This window comes from Papio anubis, chromosome 14 (assembly GCF_008728515.1).
Source record: "Papio anubis isolate 15944 chromosome 14, Panubis1.0, whole genome shotgun sequence".
NCBI classification, from domain to species: domain Eukaryota; kingdom Metazoa; phylum Chordata; class Mammalia; order Primates; family Cercopithecidae; genus Papio; species Papio anubis.
The window spans coordinates 87,423,459-87,439,288 of NC_044989.1; the positions used below are offsets into that span (position 1 = coordinate 87,423,459).

At 41.7% G+C, this 15,830-nt stretch overlaps 1 protein-coding gene across 1 annotated transcript; it reads left to right on the forward strand.

Moving 5' to 3' along the window:
- The first annotated feature begins 11,110 nt into the window (after positions 1-11,110).
- On the forward strand, positions 11,111-13,604 carry LOC101003206 (histone-lysine N-methyltransferase SUV39H2-like). The gene is given in 3 exon segments (XM_009184606.4): positions 11,111-11,741; positions 11,783-12,916; positions 12,919-13,604. Coding segments are annotated over 3 exon segments (1,299 nt in total). The 5' UTR covers positions 11,111-11,638; the 3' UTR covers positions 12,981-13,604.
- The last annotated feature ends 2,226 nt before the right edge of the window (positions 13,605-15,830 follow it).

Genomic DNA, 15,830 nt, shown 5'->3' on the forward strand with positions numbered 1-15,830 from the left:
TGCAGCTGCAGCTTCACAGGCTTGAGGTTATTCAACCCCTGCGCTCTGTGCTTTCACGCCCTTGCACTTGCTGTAGATCCGCCTGGAATGCTGGTCTGTGAAAGCCCTGGAGGCAGCTCCTGTGCAGTCTCATTTGGACCTCATTTCTTTCACCCCCAGCTCTGGGTGCTCGGCCGGGAGGTGTGGGTGACGTGGGTGAATGCTTGGGTAGAGGCGGTTTTCTGTCTTCTGTCCCTAGCACACGTGTCCCCTTCCTTTCTCTCTCTTTCTTTTCTTTTCTTTTCTTTTCTTTTCTTTTCTTTTCTTTTCTTTCTTTCAAGACTGGAGTCTCGCTGTTTTGCTCAGGCTGGCCTTGGGACTCCTGGGCTCCAGTGATCCTCCTGCCCCAGCCTCCTGAGTAGCTGCGACTACAGGCTCATCCTTCCTTTCTGCCTGTTTCTGTCCTGAAACCTTCTAACCCCAGTGGCATGCCCTCTTCCCATTTCTTCGGGGCTTCTGAATCTTTCCACTTTGAATCCCATTGTGGCTGCACCTCACATTACTACTGCTTGATCCTAGAGACAAGACACCTGGCATTCTGTGTTCCACATGTCTGCCCCACCTATGAGTTCTGCTGGGTGAGGACCATGCCCCAGACTTCATGATGTGTCCTCCATCCCCAGAAACACAGCATGGGCTGAGCTGTGCTTGTTGAACTGCACTCTCCTTATCCTTGTGAGGTCCAAACTTAAGTGTTGGATGGTTTTTGTTGTTGTTGTTGCTATTGTTTTTTTGTTGTTGTTGCTGTTGGTTGGTTGTTTTTTTGAGATGGAGTCTGGCTTGGTTGCCCAGGCTGGAGTGCAGTGGCACGATCTCGGCTCGCTGCAGCCTCTATCTCCCAGGCTCGAGTGATCCTTCCACCTCAGCCTCCCAAGTAGCTGGGACCACAGGAGTGCACCACCATGCCGGGCTGAGTTTTTGCATTTTTGGTAGAGATGGGGTTTCACCATGTTGCCCAGGCTGGTCTCCAATACCTGAGGTCAAGTACTCTGCCCCGCCTTGGCCTCCAAAGTGTTGAGATTACAGGTGTGAGCCACCATATCGGGGCCTGGATAGGCTTTTTTTTCTTTTTTTAATTATTTGGATTTCAGTACCTCCTTCCAGCTCCCTCAAAGCATCCAAGATGCTTATTCTAACATGGAACATGTAACATTTTATATTCTGAAATTTTAAAAAATGTCTTTTAAGTGACAACAGTGCAATATATTATTGTACAAAAACAAACTCGTCACTGTCATCTGCTCCCCACAGAAAACCACTGTTACAGTTGAATGTGTCCCTCAGATATTATCTGTACCTAAACAGATGTTTATACATCACCTTAGACACGTGGGATTGCATGAGATATGTATTTTTGCAACATATCTTGTTTCACAGTGGAAGGAGAGCTTTCAGCAGCTGTAGATCCACCTCATTCTTATAAATGGGGGCATTTTATGTGGGTGTTCCATAATGTAATTCTGCTGTTAGTGGACATTTAGGCAATTTCTCATTATTGCAACACTAGCAAGGCTGTAGTAGATATAATGTATCTGTATCACTGAGGGCTTGCACCAGTACCTGCAGCTTTTTCAGATGGAAGATGAGGTAGCTGGGAAAGAAAACACCTTTGCAATGATGGTTATAACTGGCATATCAATGTGTGCGTGTGTGTGTGTGTGTGTGTGTGTGTGTGTGTGTGTGCATGGTATGTGGGTCCCTCGCTGTGTAGACACAGTGCTGTCCCTCAATTCACATGAATGAGGGAGACAAGGAAGCAATCAAGTCCAGACAGGCCACCAACACATCAATCCTTGCTGTAGATGGTAGTTTGCCATTTTGCTCAGTACCACCAGCACTGTATCAGGAGTGTCAAATGGCCCTGCTGGCCAAAGGCTACAATCAAGAGGGTGGTAAGGAAGATGACTAGATACGAAACTGCACTTGCCCAGTGGTGGAAGCATGGAGGGGGCCAGAGTCAACCTCCACATATTTGGATCTTGGGAATTAGGACCCTGAGTATGATGATGACCAGATTTGGGGGTGTATTGCTTTAAAATAGAGTAGTTCCATCTTAGTCTCGCGGAAATCAGCTTGGGGGCCTTCTAGCCCTGCAGCTCAGAAAAGTGTCAGCCGGGGGGTGACAGCCCCTTTGTACAGAGCACCATGGGGGTTGGAGGGGAGAGGACAAGGCAACATGTCAAACCCATCAAGGCGGCTTTGTGACCCCAGTGATATTTTTTGCAGAACGTGGTGGATTTTCGATGTAACCACAATGACATCCGCCTTGCAGTAGGCAGAACAGATGCAATTGCACGAGTTCTGGAGATACTTTCTGTAGACCAGGTGTGCAGAGGGCTGGGTTGGGCCTATCCATCACTTCCAGGTAAGCTCCCAAACCCCACACTGCAGCACTCACTTGGGATGGCATGAAGAAATGTGAATGACTGCACTCCTTTAAGCAAGCTCCTTATTTTAAAAAATATCCAGAAGTAGATAGGGTAAGATAGTAACCAGTTTCTATGCTGATTTAAACTGGTCCATGGAAATGGAAAATTTTAATGTAGACTAAAGACATATTCAAAATGCATAAGCGGGCAGAACAGTGGTAGGAAATTCATCAGGGTTTTGTGCCACTGCTCCTAAGACATGGACTGCAGGGACAAGCTGGAATCATAGCTGGAAAATTGCCTGCTGTGTCCCCATTGCCAATTCAGGTCTATGGAGATGTTACTGTTCTTGGAAGGAGTTAACTTGTCCAGGGCTAGAAACTCTAGAGTTATTAGGGCTTTGTTTTATCTCAATTAGAAATACCAATCAATTTGGCTTACCTTCTGTCACCCTTCTTTTCCTCCACCCCAAGTTCTCCAAGTTCATCTAGGCTGCTGTCCTTCTTTCCTGAACTTTTGCAATGGCCTCTTAACTGGACACTCCCATTTCTACTCTGGTCCCTTCTAGTGCAAATCTCATCATGCCAACCTCCTGCTTCAACCTGAGAGGGCTTCCTGGTATCCCTAGTAGAATGTCAGGGATCCCTAATGTTGCCTGTGAGGCCCTGAACACTTGGTTTCACAGTCTCTGTCCTCTCACCCATCACCTTCTTCACTACTCCTAGGCTCAGCATCTCTCATTTCTCAAGGGGGCCCTAGTCCTTTACACTCCAGAGCATTTAAACATGCTATTCCCTCAGGCAAGAATGTTCTCACCTCTGCTCTCTGCTTACCAAACTCCTTTCCCTTGAGACCCAGCTCAAGCATCTCCTTCCTGTGGGGTTCAGCTCCTTCCCCTCCCACTCCCAGACAGTACAGACCACATCCTTCTCTTCTCTGTGTCACCCGGACCTTGGGTATCTGCAGACTGGAGTACAATGATTTGTTTGCCTGTCCAGCTTGACAACCAAACCCTTGGTCCCTTGAGGAAGGAGACTTGTCCCTCTCATGTTTACACCAGGGTGCCAAACAAAGGGCTTGGCACACACTTGAGTGGCACACACTCAAGAAATTCTTGCTCAGTAAAAGCTAAAGGAAGGTAGAAGTAGGGTACAACAGACCAGAGAAGGCCGAGATAGTTCATTCCAAGTAAGAGTGGCCAGGAAAGGCTTCACACATAGCTGGGTTTGAAGATAAAGGAAGAATTAGGAGAGTGGTTGTTTAGAATGAGGCATTTGATATGTCTGATCAAGATCGGCTGATACCATGCTTTAACACATAGTAATGGTATAGTTAAAAACAAAAGGAAGAGGAGGAAGGGGAGAAGGCGATGTACGCAAAAGCAAGATAAGCATCTTCAAGGACGTAGCTGCCGGGCAATGACTGGAATCAGGGGCTGGCTTGCCGGGATCTGTTCTTAGCAAACCATTCTTGGGCCTGGGTCTTGAGTGTCTGTTCTTAGTGTAGAGGCACCAAAAATTTGACTCCTTCAGCTAACAGAGTTTCACAGTGCTTTGCCTATAGAGGAAGGCTGGAGCCAGGCTCTCTGCTTGAAACAGGAATTTGGATCTGGGTTTCTCTTGATTGAAAGACAGCCCACAGCCATCCATGTAAGGCCTAGTTCTGACTGTGGGCCCTGGAAAGTCAGAGGCTACTAAAAAAAAAACTCAGGAAAAGAGAGAGTAAAGAGAGGAAGAGATTTTCAAAAATTTCTATTCAAGATAATCCTGCACACACACTCAAAATTCAAAGTATACATAAAAAAAGACTCAACAAGTGGAATGTGAACTCACTTCCAAAAAGATGCAAATTATTGAACAATTTGAAAAAAAATTTAAAACAAAGAGAACAACAAATGTAGAAAATGCAGAAATTGAAGAAGAACAGTTGAAGATGGTAAATACTGAGCATACTGGAAATGAACACTCTACATATTAAACTAGGATATACTCTAGGTTGGACATGGTTGAAGGGATAATTAGTGAATTGGAAGCTAGTATGGAGAAATTCACAGAGAATGCAACACAGGAAGATGAAGACAGAAGCAGTTTGAACAGCTGTTGAGATATATTAGCATGGTGAAGTGTTTAATAGGATTTCAGAAAGGGGAGAACAAAGGGACTGTGGAGAAGAAATACGGGAAGAAAGCATGGCTGAAAAATGTTCACAATTAAAGACAAACATTCTCAGATCAAAAATACTCTTAGTGCCAAGTATAAAAACATATACATCTTTGCACATATCAAAGTGAATTATAAGAAATCAAGAGTAAAGAGAAGAGGGCATCCCAGGAAGCTAGGATGTTTGAAATGTAATTGGGAGAATCCTTAGTTGCAGTTTGGATTGGGCAGAGAGGGTAAGAAGCTGAACTGTAATGGGGAAAAATTTTGGTTATACCTTGCATTGACTCTGTCAGCCCCCTCCCTTGGTGCTGACACATGCTTACTATAAAACTGATCCAATGGTCTCATAGAGTTGATGTTTGTGGTTTCTTTGAATAAACATAGAAACTGATCCTTGCAGTCTTAAAACCTGAGAAAGTTATATTTGCCTTATCTGAGTTCCTTTCTAGGGAAACCAACCATTGGGGCTCCCAGATAGTAGCAATGAGCTGAAACTCACCAGATCACTTATTATAAACAATAAGACATCAGCCTCTTCACCTGGTATGATGGCCTAACCAACCTCTTGTTTCCTGTTGTCCAACTCCTTTTCCTTACTCCTCCCGACTTCCTGTTTTCCCACACATGGTTACCTGGCTTCCCTGCTATATAAACCCCTTAATTTTAGTCAGTCAGAGGGATAGATTTGAGACTGATCTCCCATCTCCTTGGATGCAGCACCTGACTAAACTCTTCTTCCTTGGCAATACACTCTCTCAGTGATTGGCTTTCTGTGAGGCGAGCAGAAGGACCTAGATGGATCCCCTGGTGTTTCGGTAACAAAACTGTTGCAGATCTTTAATCTCAAGAACACTGAAACAGAAGTGTTCTGAATGCAACTGGAGAGCCAGGATTTGAGTTCAGGAGAGGGGCCAGGGCTGGAGATGCAGTCTTGGGAAGGAGGTGATAAGTTGTGAGAGTGGGTGTCATTGCAAAGGAAGGTGGTGTGGAAAGAAACATACAGAAGAGGATATGAAACCTTCAGGAAAGGCTCAGATTGAAGAGCAAGAAATAAAACATTGGCAAGGAATCCAGGTAGTGCAGAAAATTCAGAATGGGGCTTGAGAAGGTGGAAAAACTTCACAGGGGAGGTTAGGGTGATAAGAGAGGCACAGAGAGGACATCAAAGCCTGTGGCAGGTAGAGATTGTAAGCTCATGTCTGCCCTTGGCCCACATGAGGACATCCCACATGTTTGCCATTGGTGGATGATAAGATGAGGAAGACTTACAGGAGAAAGGCCAAGAAGGGCAGGTAGGGGCAGCGTGGGGAACTGTGGAGGGTAATGTCAGATGAAGTGATGTTGACTTCCAAACTTCATTCATTATTCACTCATTTAAATATTTCTGCTATTCACTTTTTTTAAAAGAAAAGTTTTGAAAACATTTTAACATAGAGCAATACACCAAATAATATAAAATGCCCATTCTTTATAACTTATAAGTGTTAGGATTTTGTTCATATAATGTTCATATGAACCTTATAGATAAAATGGTACCCTTCCAAATACCACCCCCCCCCCCACCTTCTCACCAAAAACTAAATTTGGAGTTTTGTTCATTATGACAGAAAGATGGTAACTGTTTTAATTTTCAATGTTTTTACCTTTCCTATAGAGCTGAGAGAGAAGGATGCCAAATTTCCAATGAGTGTAGATTTGTCTATTTCTTCTTTTAATTCGGTCTATATTTTGTCTCCTATATTTTGAAGCTTTGTTATTAGGTGTATACACATTTAGAATTGTTGTGTCTTCTGGATGAATCGACTCTTTTATCATTATGAAATGTCCGTCTTTACCTCTGGTAATACTTTGTTTTGAAGTCTACCTTTTATTCATAAGCAACACAGCTTTCTTTTTCTTTTTCTTTCTTTCTTTTTTTTTTTTTGAGATGGAGTTTCACTCTTGTTGCTCAGGATGGAGTGCAATGGCACGCTCTCGGCTCATTACAACCTCCACCTCCCAGGTTCAAGCAATTCTCCTGCCTCAGCCCCCAGAGTAGCTGGGATTACAGGCATGCACCACCACGCTTGGCTAATTTTGTATTTTTAGTAGAGACGGCATTTCTCCTTGCTGGTCAGGCTGGTCTCAAACTCCCAACCTCAAGTGATCCACCTGCCTCGGCCTTCCAAAGTGCTGGGATTATACGCATGAAGCACTGCACCCAGCCTGCATAATGTATCTTTTTCTATCCATTTACTTTCAACTTTCCCTTCTCTGTTTTGAAATTTTTACTATATAGGTATACGTGTATATGTGTATATATATAAAAATGCTATATAATTTGATTTTCTGAGATTTTCAAAATACAGATATGTCATCATATTGTGTGTCTTTGAGCTACGTTGATACATATAGATTTATTTTAAATACTGTGTGGTGTATTATCTTGTGAATGTGCCACAGTTTTATGTTCAGTGGTTCTTGAACCAGAGTGTTCATCTCTCTGGAAGTACATGGAAGCTGTCCTTGGGGATACACATAAGTTTAAGGAAATTGTTTTCCAGATTCTCAACTCCCATTGGTTCTCTCTTCATAAAATGGATCTGCCCAAGAACAAGTTCCTGTGTTTAGGCTTTGTGCTGGTTCTTCTTTCAGGCCTATTCGTTCATGATTGTTTTATTTTCCACTTTAAAACTGAAAGGCGAACTTCCCACCCTCCTGGTCTTTACTATGCCCCAGAGGTGGGTGCATAATCCTCTGGGCCACCAATAAAAAGACAAATCTGAACATTTTTCATGTAATTTCCATCCGTTAGAAATTGCTGGCGAGTGGTGGCTCAATCCTGCAATCCCAGCACGGGAGAGCCCGAGCGAGTAGGATCACAAGGTCGGAGATCGAAACCATCCTGGCTAACCCGGTGAAACCCGTCTCAAAATACAAAAAACTAGCGGTGGCAGTGTGGCTGTAGTCCCAGCCACTCGGGAGGCCTGAGCTTGAGATGGCATCAAGCCAGGTGAGCTTACAGTGTGAGATCGACACTCCAGCCTGAAGCGATAACCTCGTCTCAAAAAAGTGCCAAAAATGCATTTCTCGAGAAAGAGTCCCCAGTATTCGGGTAAAGAGAGTCATCTGGGGGCTGGGCGCCATGGCCCATGCTTGTAATCCCAGCACTTTGGGAGGCCGAGGTGGGCAGATCAGGAATTCAGGAGATGAGGACCATCCAGGCTAACATAGTGAAACCCTGTCTCTACTAAATATGCAAAATTAGCCGGGGCATGGTGGCGAAGCCTGTAGTCCCAGCTACTCGGGAGGCTGAGGCAGGAGAAATGGCATGAACCTGGGAGGCTGAGCTTGCTTGAGTGAAGCGAGATTGCCACTGCACACTCCAGCTGACAGAGATTCTGTCTCAAAAAAAAAAAAAAAAGAAGGGGTCATCTGGGAGGAATGCAGGAGGCAGAGTGCCTCACAGCAGACTTTGGGGCTTCATCACTCTACCCAGCTCTCTATCGTTGAGCTAGAATTCAGAGGTGAGACAGTCATTATAAGGATGCATAGTAACATGTTCATTATAATTACAGAAGGAATCAGACTTCTTTTTTTTTTTTTAACAGAATGTAAGTCTGATTTGTTAATTGGTTTGACATTGAAGACCAGCTTCACCAATGAGGTTAACGGCAGTATTTTAATTTTCCTTGAATCCAATGAACTACATCTTTAGCTCTAAGGTTTTGATGAAAATCAAGTTTAGCGCTTAAGAAACAGCTGAGAAAAAGAAAAAAAAAAGAAGAAAACAATTTTAACAAGTTTAAAATATATGATAAGATAAAAGCATTTTGACCAGGTGCAGTGGCTCATGCCTGTAATCCCAGCACTGTGGGAAGCCGAAGTGGGCAGATCACGAGGTCAGGAGTTTGAGACCAGCCTGGCCAACATGGTGAAACCTCGTCTCTACTAAAAATACAAAAAAACTTAGCTGGGCATGGTGGCAAGTGCCTGTAATCCCAGCTACTCAGGAGGTTGAGTTAGGAGAATTGCTTGAACCCAGGAGGTGGAAGTTGCAGTGAGCCGAGATCATACTACTGCACTCCAGCCTGGGTGATAGGGTGAGACTCCATCTCAAAAAAAAAAAAAAGAAAAGAAAAGAAAAGAAAAGAAAAGAAAGAAAGAAAGAAAGAAAGAAAGAAAGAAAGAAAGAAAGAAAGAAAGAAAGAAAGAAAGAAAGAAAGAAAGAAAAAAAGACAAAAGCATTGTATCACAATATTGTTTGTATTGGAATTTGTCTTGAAATTACATTAAAATATTTCTAATACCCCAACACTTTCCAAGTTAATCAATTTCAACAATCAATTTTAAGTGAAAGAAGAATGGTGTCATTGATGGCTACTTGGTAGGCTTCAGTACAACCTAGTTTAGGGCTTCCAAAACCTGAGAAAGTGAATAAATCTAAAGATGGTAACAAACCCATGTGCAGGTCAATGGTTCCCAAGTCTTTGCCTTCAACAAATTGGAAGAAGGCCTTCTAGATTTGGCAACTAACATGGGCTGAATTGTGTCCCCCCAAGTACATTTGTTGAAGTCTTATACTCTCGCATCTCAGAATATGACCTTATTTGGAGATAGGGTCCTTACAGAGGTAATAAAGTTCAAGTGAGGCCATTAGGATGGGTTCTAATCCAATATAACTGGTGTCCTTATGGAAAGGGGCAACCAGGACACACACACAGAGAACATCATCTGAAAACAAGGCAGAGATGGGGTGATGTTTCTACAAGCCAAGGAATGCCAAAGATTGCCAGCAACTGACTAGAAGCTAGGTGAGTGGCATGGAACAAATTCCTTCTCTAGCTCTCAGAAGGAACACACCCAGCTGACACCTTGATCCTGGACTTCTAGCTTCTGGAAATGTGAGGCAATAAATTTCTTTTGTTGAAGCCACCTAGTTTGTGGTACTTTGTTAAAACAGCCCTAGCAAACTAATACAGCAACTAATAGATCACTAAAATTAATTTTTGATGATAGATAACATTGTGTTTGTTGCCTCTTTCTTTCTCTCTCTCTCTCTCTTTCTTTCTTTCTTTTTCTTTTTTGGAGAGAGGGTCTTGCACTTTTGCCCAGGCTAGAGTCCAGCGGAGTCATTGCAGCCTCAACCTCCTGGGTTCAAGCAATCCTCCTACCTCAGCCTCCCAAGTAGCTGGGACTACAGCTGTGCACCATCATACCTGGCTACTTTTAGTAGAGATGGGGTTTCACCATATTGCCCAGGCTGGTCTTGAACTCCTGGACTCAAGGCATCCATCCATCCACCTTGGCTTCCCAAAATGCTGTGATTACAGACATGAGCCACTGCACCTGGCTCATGCTTTTGTCTTTTTGCAAAAAAAAAAAAAAAAAAGGAAAAAGAAGATTTAGTGATTCTGCTGTAACAAAGCCAACTATGTATTTATGGAAACAAAATGTCTCAGTACTTGCATTGTACAACAAACAAAACAAAACAAAATTAATGCTGAACTCTGTCTCATTCTAGCAATCAATAAGTCCTGTTATTTTGTGGATTCATTAATTAATTGGACCCCAAAATTCATTTGTGCGGGAGTCCATTTCATTAAGAGCTGAATTTTCTCCCAAAATTATTTTTTTAAAACTTTTTTTGAGATAATTGTAGATTGACATGCAGATACAAGAAAGAGTACAGAGAATTCCATACCCTTCACCGAGTTTCCCCTAACAAAGGTTATTTATTTATTTATTTATTTATTTTTAGAGACAGTCGTCTTCGTTGCCCAGGCTGGAGTACAATGGTGCAATCTTGGCTCACTGCAACCTCCGCCTCCTGGATTCAAGTGAGTCTCCTGCCTCAGCCTCCCGAGTAGCTGGGATTACAGGCACCCACCATCATGCCTGGCTAATTTTTGTATTTTTAGTAGAGACGGGATCTCGCCATGTTAGCCAGGCTGGTCTCGAACTCTTGACCTCTAGTGATCTGCCTGCCTCAGCCTCCTAAAGTGCTGGGATTACAGGTGTGAGTCACCATGCCCGGCCAAAGGTTACTTTTAATATTCATTAATTTTGAAGACTTACAGTTTATTTATGCTATAAAGGACAATTGTGCACTATTAATACTCACAATGATGACATAATCTAAAACTTTTAATATTTAGAAACTTATGGTTGCAAGAAATTAAAAATTCATCTCATGTGCTTCTTTGGAAGAGAAGTATGAAATATTGATCAATATAAGGTCCTTAAGCATATGCACCTGTTATATTAAACTTTTATGGAGGAAGTAGAATAGAATTCATAAGTTCATTTGTTTTTATTTTTTATGTTTTTGAGACAGAGTCTCACTCTGCCACCCAGGCTGGACTGCAGTGGCACAATCTCCACTCACTGCAACCTCCGCCTCCTTGGTTCAAGTGATTCCTGTGTCTCAGCCACCCGAGTAGCTGGGATTACAGGTGTGTACCACCACACCCGACTAAATTTTGTATTTTTAATTTTTGTATTTTTAGTAGAGACGGGATTTTACCCCGTTAGCCAGGTTGGTCATGAACTCCTGGCCTCAACTGATCTGCCTGCCTTGGCTTCCCAAAATGCTGGGATTACAGGTGTGAACCATTGCACCTGGCCTAGAATTCATAAGTTTAAGGAGAAGAAGGAGTGATGAAAATTTCCAAAAGTCAAGAATTTTTTCTTATATTTTAAAAATGAGTGATGGTTGAAATAAAATGATATTTATGTGCTATTATAAATAATTTAAAAGAATAAGGTTTTATTTTAAAAATCAACATTTACTTTGGAAATGATATCCTTTATAGTGATGAAAAATGTTTGATGTCAAGTTAAAACTGAGTAAAGAAGTACATTCATTTTGTAACAGCATTTTTCACAGTAGCTAAAATGTGGTAGCAAACCAAGTGTTTATTACTGGATGAATAAACAAAATGTGGACTCAGGAATCTCTCTTCTGGGCTCATACCCAAAGGAAATGAAATCACCACCTCACCAAGGTATCTGTACTCCTATGTTTTTTGTAGCATTATTCATAATAACCAAGATATGGAGACAACCTGGACAACCATCAATGGATGAATGGTTAAAGAAATTGTGGTATGGATATATACAAAGGAATTTAGTCTTAAAACAGGAGGAGATCTCCACAAGATGGCGGCGGTGGGGGCCGAGGCGCGAGGAGGTGAGGCTGGAGCGCGACCCCCTTGCCCTCCCCATTCCCAGCTTGGTGTGTGCCTTGCCTAGTTTCACTTGATACTCTTCAGGAATTATGTAGAAAAGAAAAGCTCACATGTAAATTGATTGGAATCACCAAAAGGAATCTAAATAATTATGAGGTGGAATACTTGTGTGACTACAAGGTAGTAAAGGATATGGAATATTATCTTGTAAAATGGAAAGGATGGCCAGATTCTACAAATACTTGGGAACCTTTGCAAAATCTGAAGTGCCCATTACTGCTTCAGCAGTTCTCTAATGACAAGCATAATTATTTATCTCAGGTAAAGAAAGGCAAAGCAATAACTCCAAAAGACAATAACAAAACTTTGAAACCTGCCATCACTGAGTACATTGTGAAGAAGACTAAACAAAGGATAGCTCTGTAGAGATGGCAAGATGAAATCAACAGAAGGAAGAATCATAAAGGAACGATATTTGTTGAAAATACTGCTGATTTAGAGGGCCCACCTTCAGACTTCTATTACATTAACAAATATAAACCAGCTCCTGGAATCAGCTTAGTCAATGAAGCTACCTTTGGCCATTCATGCACAGATTGTTTCTTTCAAAAATGTTGTCCTGCTGAAGCTGGAGTTCTTTTGGCTTATAATAAAAACCAACAAATTAAAATCCCACCTGGTACTCCCATCTACGAATGCAACTCAAGGTGTCAATGTGAACCTGACTGTCCCAATAGGATTGTACAAAAGGGCACACAGTATTCGCTCTGCATCTTTCAAACTAGCAATGGACATGGCAGGGGTATAAAGACCCTTGTGAAGATTAAAAGAATGAGTTTTGTCATGGAATATGTTGGAGAGGTAATCACAAGTGAAGAAGCTGAAAGACGGAGACAGTTCTATGACAACAAGGGAATCACATATCTCTTTGATCTGGACTATGAATCTAATGAATTCACAGTGGATGCAGCTCGATACGGCAATGTGTCTCATTTTGTGAATCACAGTTGTGACCCAAATCTTCAGGTGTTCAATGTTTTCATTGATAACCTCAATACTCGTCTTTCCCAAAGAGCACTGTTTTCCACGAGAACCATACATGCTGGAGAAGAGCTGACTTTTGATTATCAAATGAAAGGTTCTGGAGATATATCTTCAGAGTCTATTGACCACAGCCCAAAAAGAGGGTCAGAAGAGTATGGAAATGTGGAGCTGTGACTTGCAGAAATTACCTCAACTGAACTTTTTCAGGAAATAGAGCTGATGATAATTATAATTTTTTTCCTAATGTTAACATTTTTAAAAATACATATTTGGGACTCTTATTATCAAGATTGTATATGTTTCAAGACATTTGCCAAATGTATTACCGATGCCTCTGAAGTGAGGGTCACTGGGTCTCACAGACTGATTTGAAGTCTACATATTTATGGTGCTTAGAGACCAAACTAATGGAAGGCAGACTATTTACAGCTTAGCATAGGTGTACTTAAGTCTATGTGAACAGAGAAATGCCTCCCGTAGTGTTTGAAAGTGTTAAGCTGATAATATAATTAACAATTGCTGAGAGATCAAGCATTCAGCTTGCCATACACCTCAAATTCGGAGAAACAGTTAATTTGGGCAAATCTACCAGTTCTGTTTTTGCTACTCTATTGTCATTCCTGTTAATACTCACTGTACTTGTATTTGAGACAAATAGGTGACACTGAATTTTAAAAAAATAATAAAAATAAAAAATAAAAAAGGAAGTGATCCTACCATTTGCCATAACCTAGACAGGCCTGGAGGATGTTATACTAAATGAAATAAGCCAGACACAGAAAAAAAATATTGCATGATCTTCCTTATATGTGGAATCTTTTATTTACCTATTTTATTTATTTTAGACGGAGTCTCACTCCACTGCCCAGGCTGGAGTGCAGTGGCACAATTTTGGCTCACTGCAACCTCTGCCTCCTGGGTTCAAGTAATTCTCCCGCCTCAGCCTCCCGAGTAGCTGGGACTACAGGCACCCGCCACCACACCTGGCTAATGGTTGTATGTTTACTAGAGATGGGATTTTGCCATTTTGGCTGGGCTAGTCTCGAACTCCTGACGCCAGATGATCCACCTGCCTCGACCTTCCAAAATGCTGAGATTACAGGTGTGAGCTACCACACCTGGCCTATGGAATCTTTGACAAGGGTCAAATATATAGAGAATAAAACAGTGGTTATCAAGATTGCAGTAGGAGAGAGGAAATGGATCTAAGGATACAAAGTGGCAAACATATAGGATGAACAAGTCAAATAAAGTACAACATGAAGACTATAGTTAATAATAGTGTATTATTTCAGGATTTTTGCTAGATGAGCACAGTTGCTTTTGCTATAGGAGGAAATAAATGGGTAACTTCGTGAGATTATGGATATATCAATTTGTTTCACTATAGTATCCATTTTACTAAATATGTGTGTCTTACACCATTATGTTGTATAAACTTATATATACACAATAAGATTTATTTAAACAAACAAAATGTGGTATATACTTAGAGTGGAATATTATTCAGCCTTAAAAAGGAAGTCTGACACATGCCACAATATGGATGAATCTTGAGGATATTATGCTAAGTGAATTAAGCCAGTCACAAAAAAACAAGTACTGTATGATTCTATTATTTGAGGTATTTATAGTAGTCAAAGTAATAGAGACAGAAAGCAGCACGGTGGTTGGGACAGGCTGGGGAGAGGGAGGAATGGGAGTTATTGTTTAACGGTTATAGAGTTTCAGTTTTTCTAGGTGAAAAGAGTTACAGAGAAGGATGGTGGTGAAGGTTGCACAACAATATGCATGTACTCAATACCACTGAACTGTACACTTAAAATGTCAAAATGGTAAGATTGTTATGTGTATTTTGCCACAATTAATTATTATTATTTTTAGAGACAGAGTCTAGCTCTGTCAACAGGGGCAAGCCCCCCCACTCCTTGATTTTCCAAGGTTGAGTGTATTGGTGTGATAACAGCTCACTGCAGCCTCCAACTCCTGGACTCAAGCAGTCCTCCTGCCTCAGCCTCCCAAAGTGCTGAGATTACAGGCATGAGCCACTGTTCCTTGCTAAATCTTTTTTTTTTTTTTTTTTTCTAGACAAAGTCTCTCTCTGTCGCCCAGGCTGGAGTGCAGTGGTGCGATCTTGGCTCACTGCAACCTCCACCTCCTGGGCTTAAGCGATTTTCCTGCTTCAGCTTCATGAGTAGCTGGGATTACAGGCACGCACCACCATGCCTGGCTAATTTTTGTATTTGTAGTAGAGACACAGTTTTGCCATGTTGGCCAGACTGGTCTTGAACTCCTGATCTCAAGTGATCCACCTGCCTATGTCTTCCTAAGTGTTGGGATTACAGGCATGAGCCACCACACCTGGCCTAATTTTTTTTTTTTTTTTTTAATGAGTGAAGGAGTTCATAGTATTTCATACTTTGGGGTGATACAAGAACAGGAAAAAGGTTTAATGACAACTACCACTTTTATTTATTCATTCCGTTGTTGATGTACTTTTGGGCTATTTCTGGGTTTTGCTGTTATAAGCTAACCTACAATGGACATCCTTGTATACATTCCCTAGAGTCCAAGTACAAGATTTTCTCTAGGGTGTTTTCCTGGAAAAGGAATGACTGAGGAGTATGGCAATCTTGTGAGAAATGACCGATTTGAAAGATGTGCCCCATAGCTTTTGATACACTTTTCTCCAAAGTCATGGTTGCAGTCCACACTCACACCAGCTGTGGAGGAGTTTTCATTTACCCACGAACTTTGTTATTCCTGGTTTTGTCAGTCTTTTTAATTCTGCCAATCTGATAAGGTGTGATGGTATCTCATTGTTTAAACTTGCACCTCTCTTATTAAGGTTGAGACTGAGCATCTGGGCCCATGTTTGCTGGCTATTCAGCTTTTTCTCTTCTGCAGACTGCCCATTTGTCCACTGCTCTGTTTCAGTAACTTCCATATACCAAGTACTCTCTGCCCTCCATAACTCACATCACTTAAACTACGAATTTTGTTGATGCTTACAGAACCTGATTTCCTTCCAACCAATTGTGCTCTCC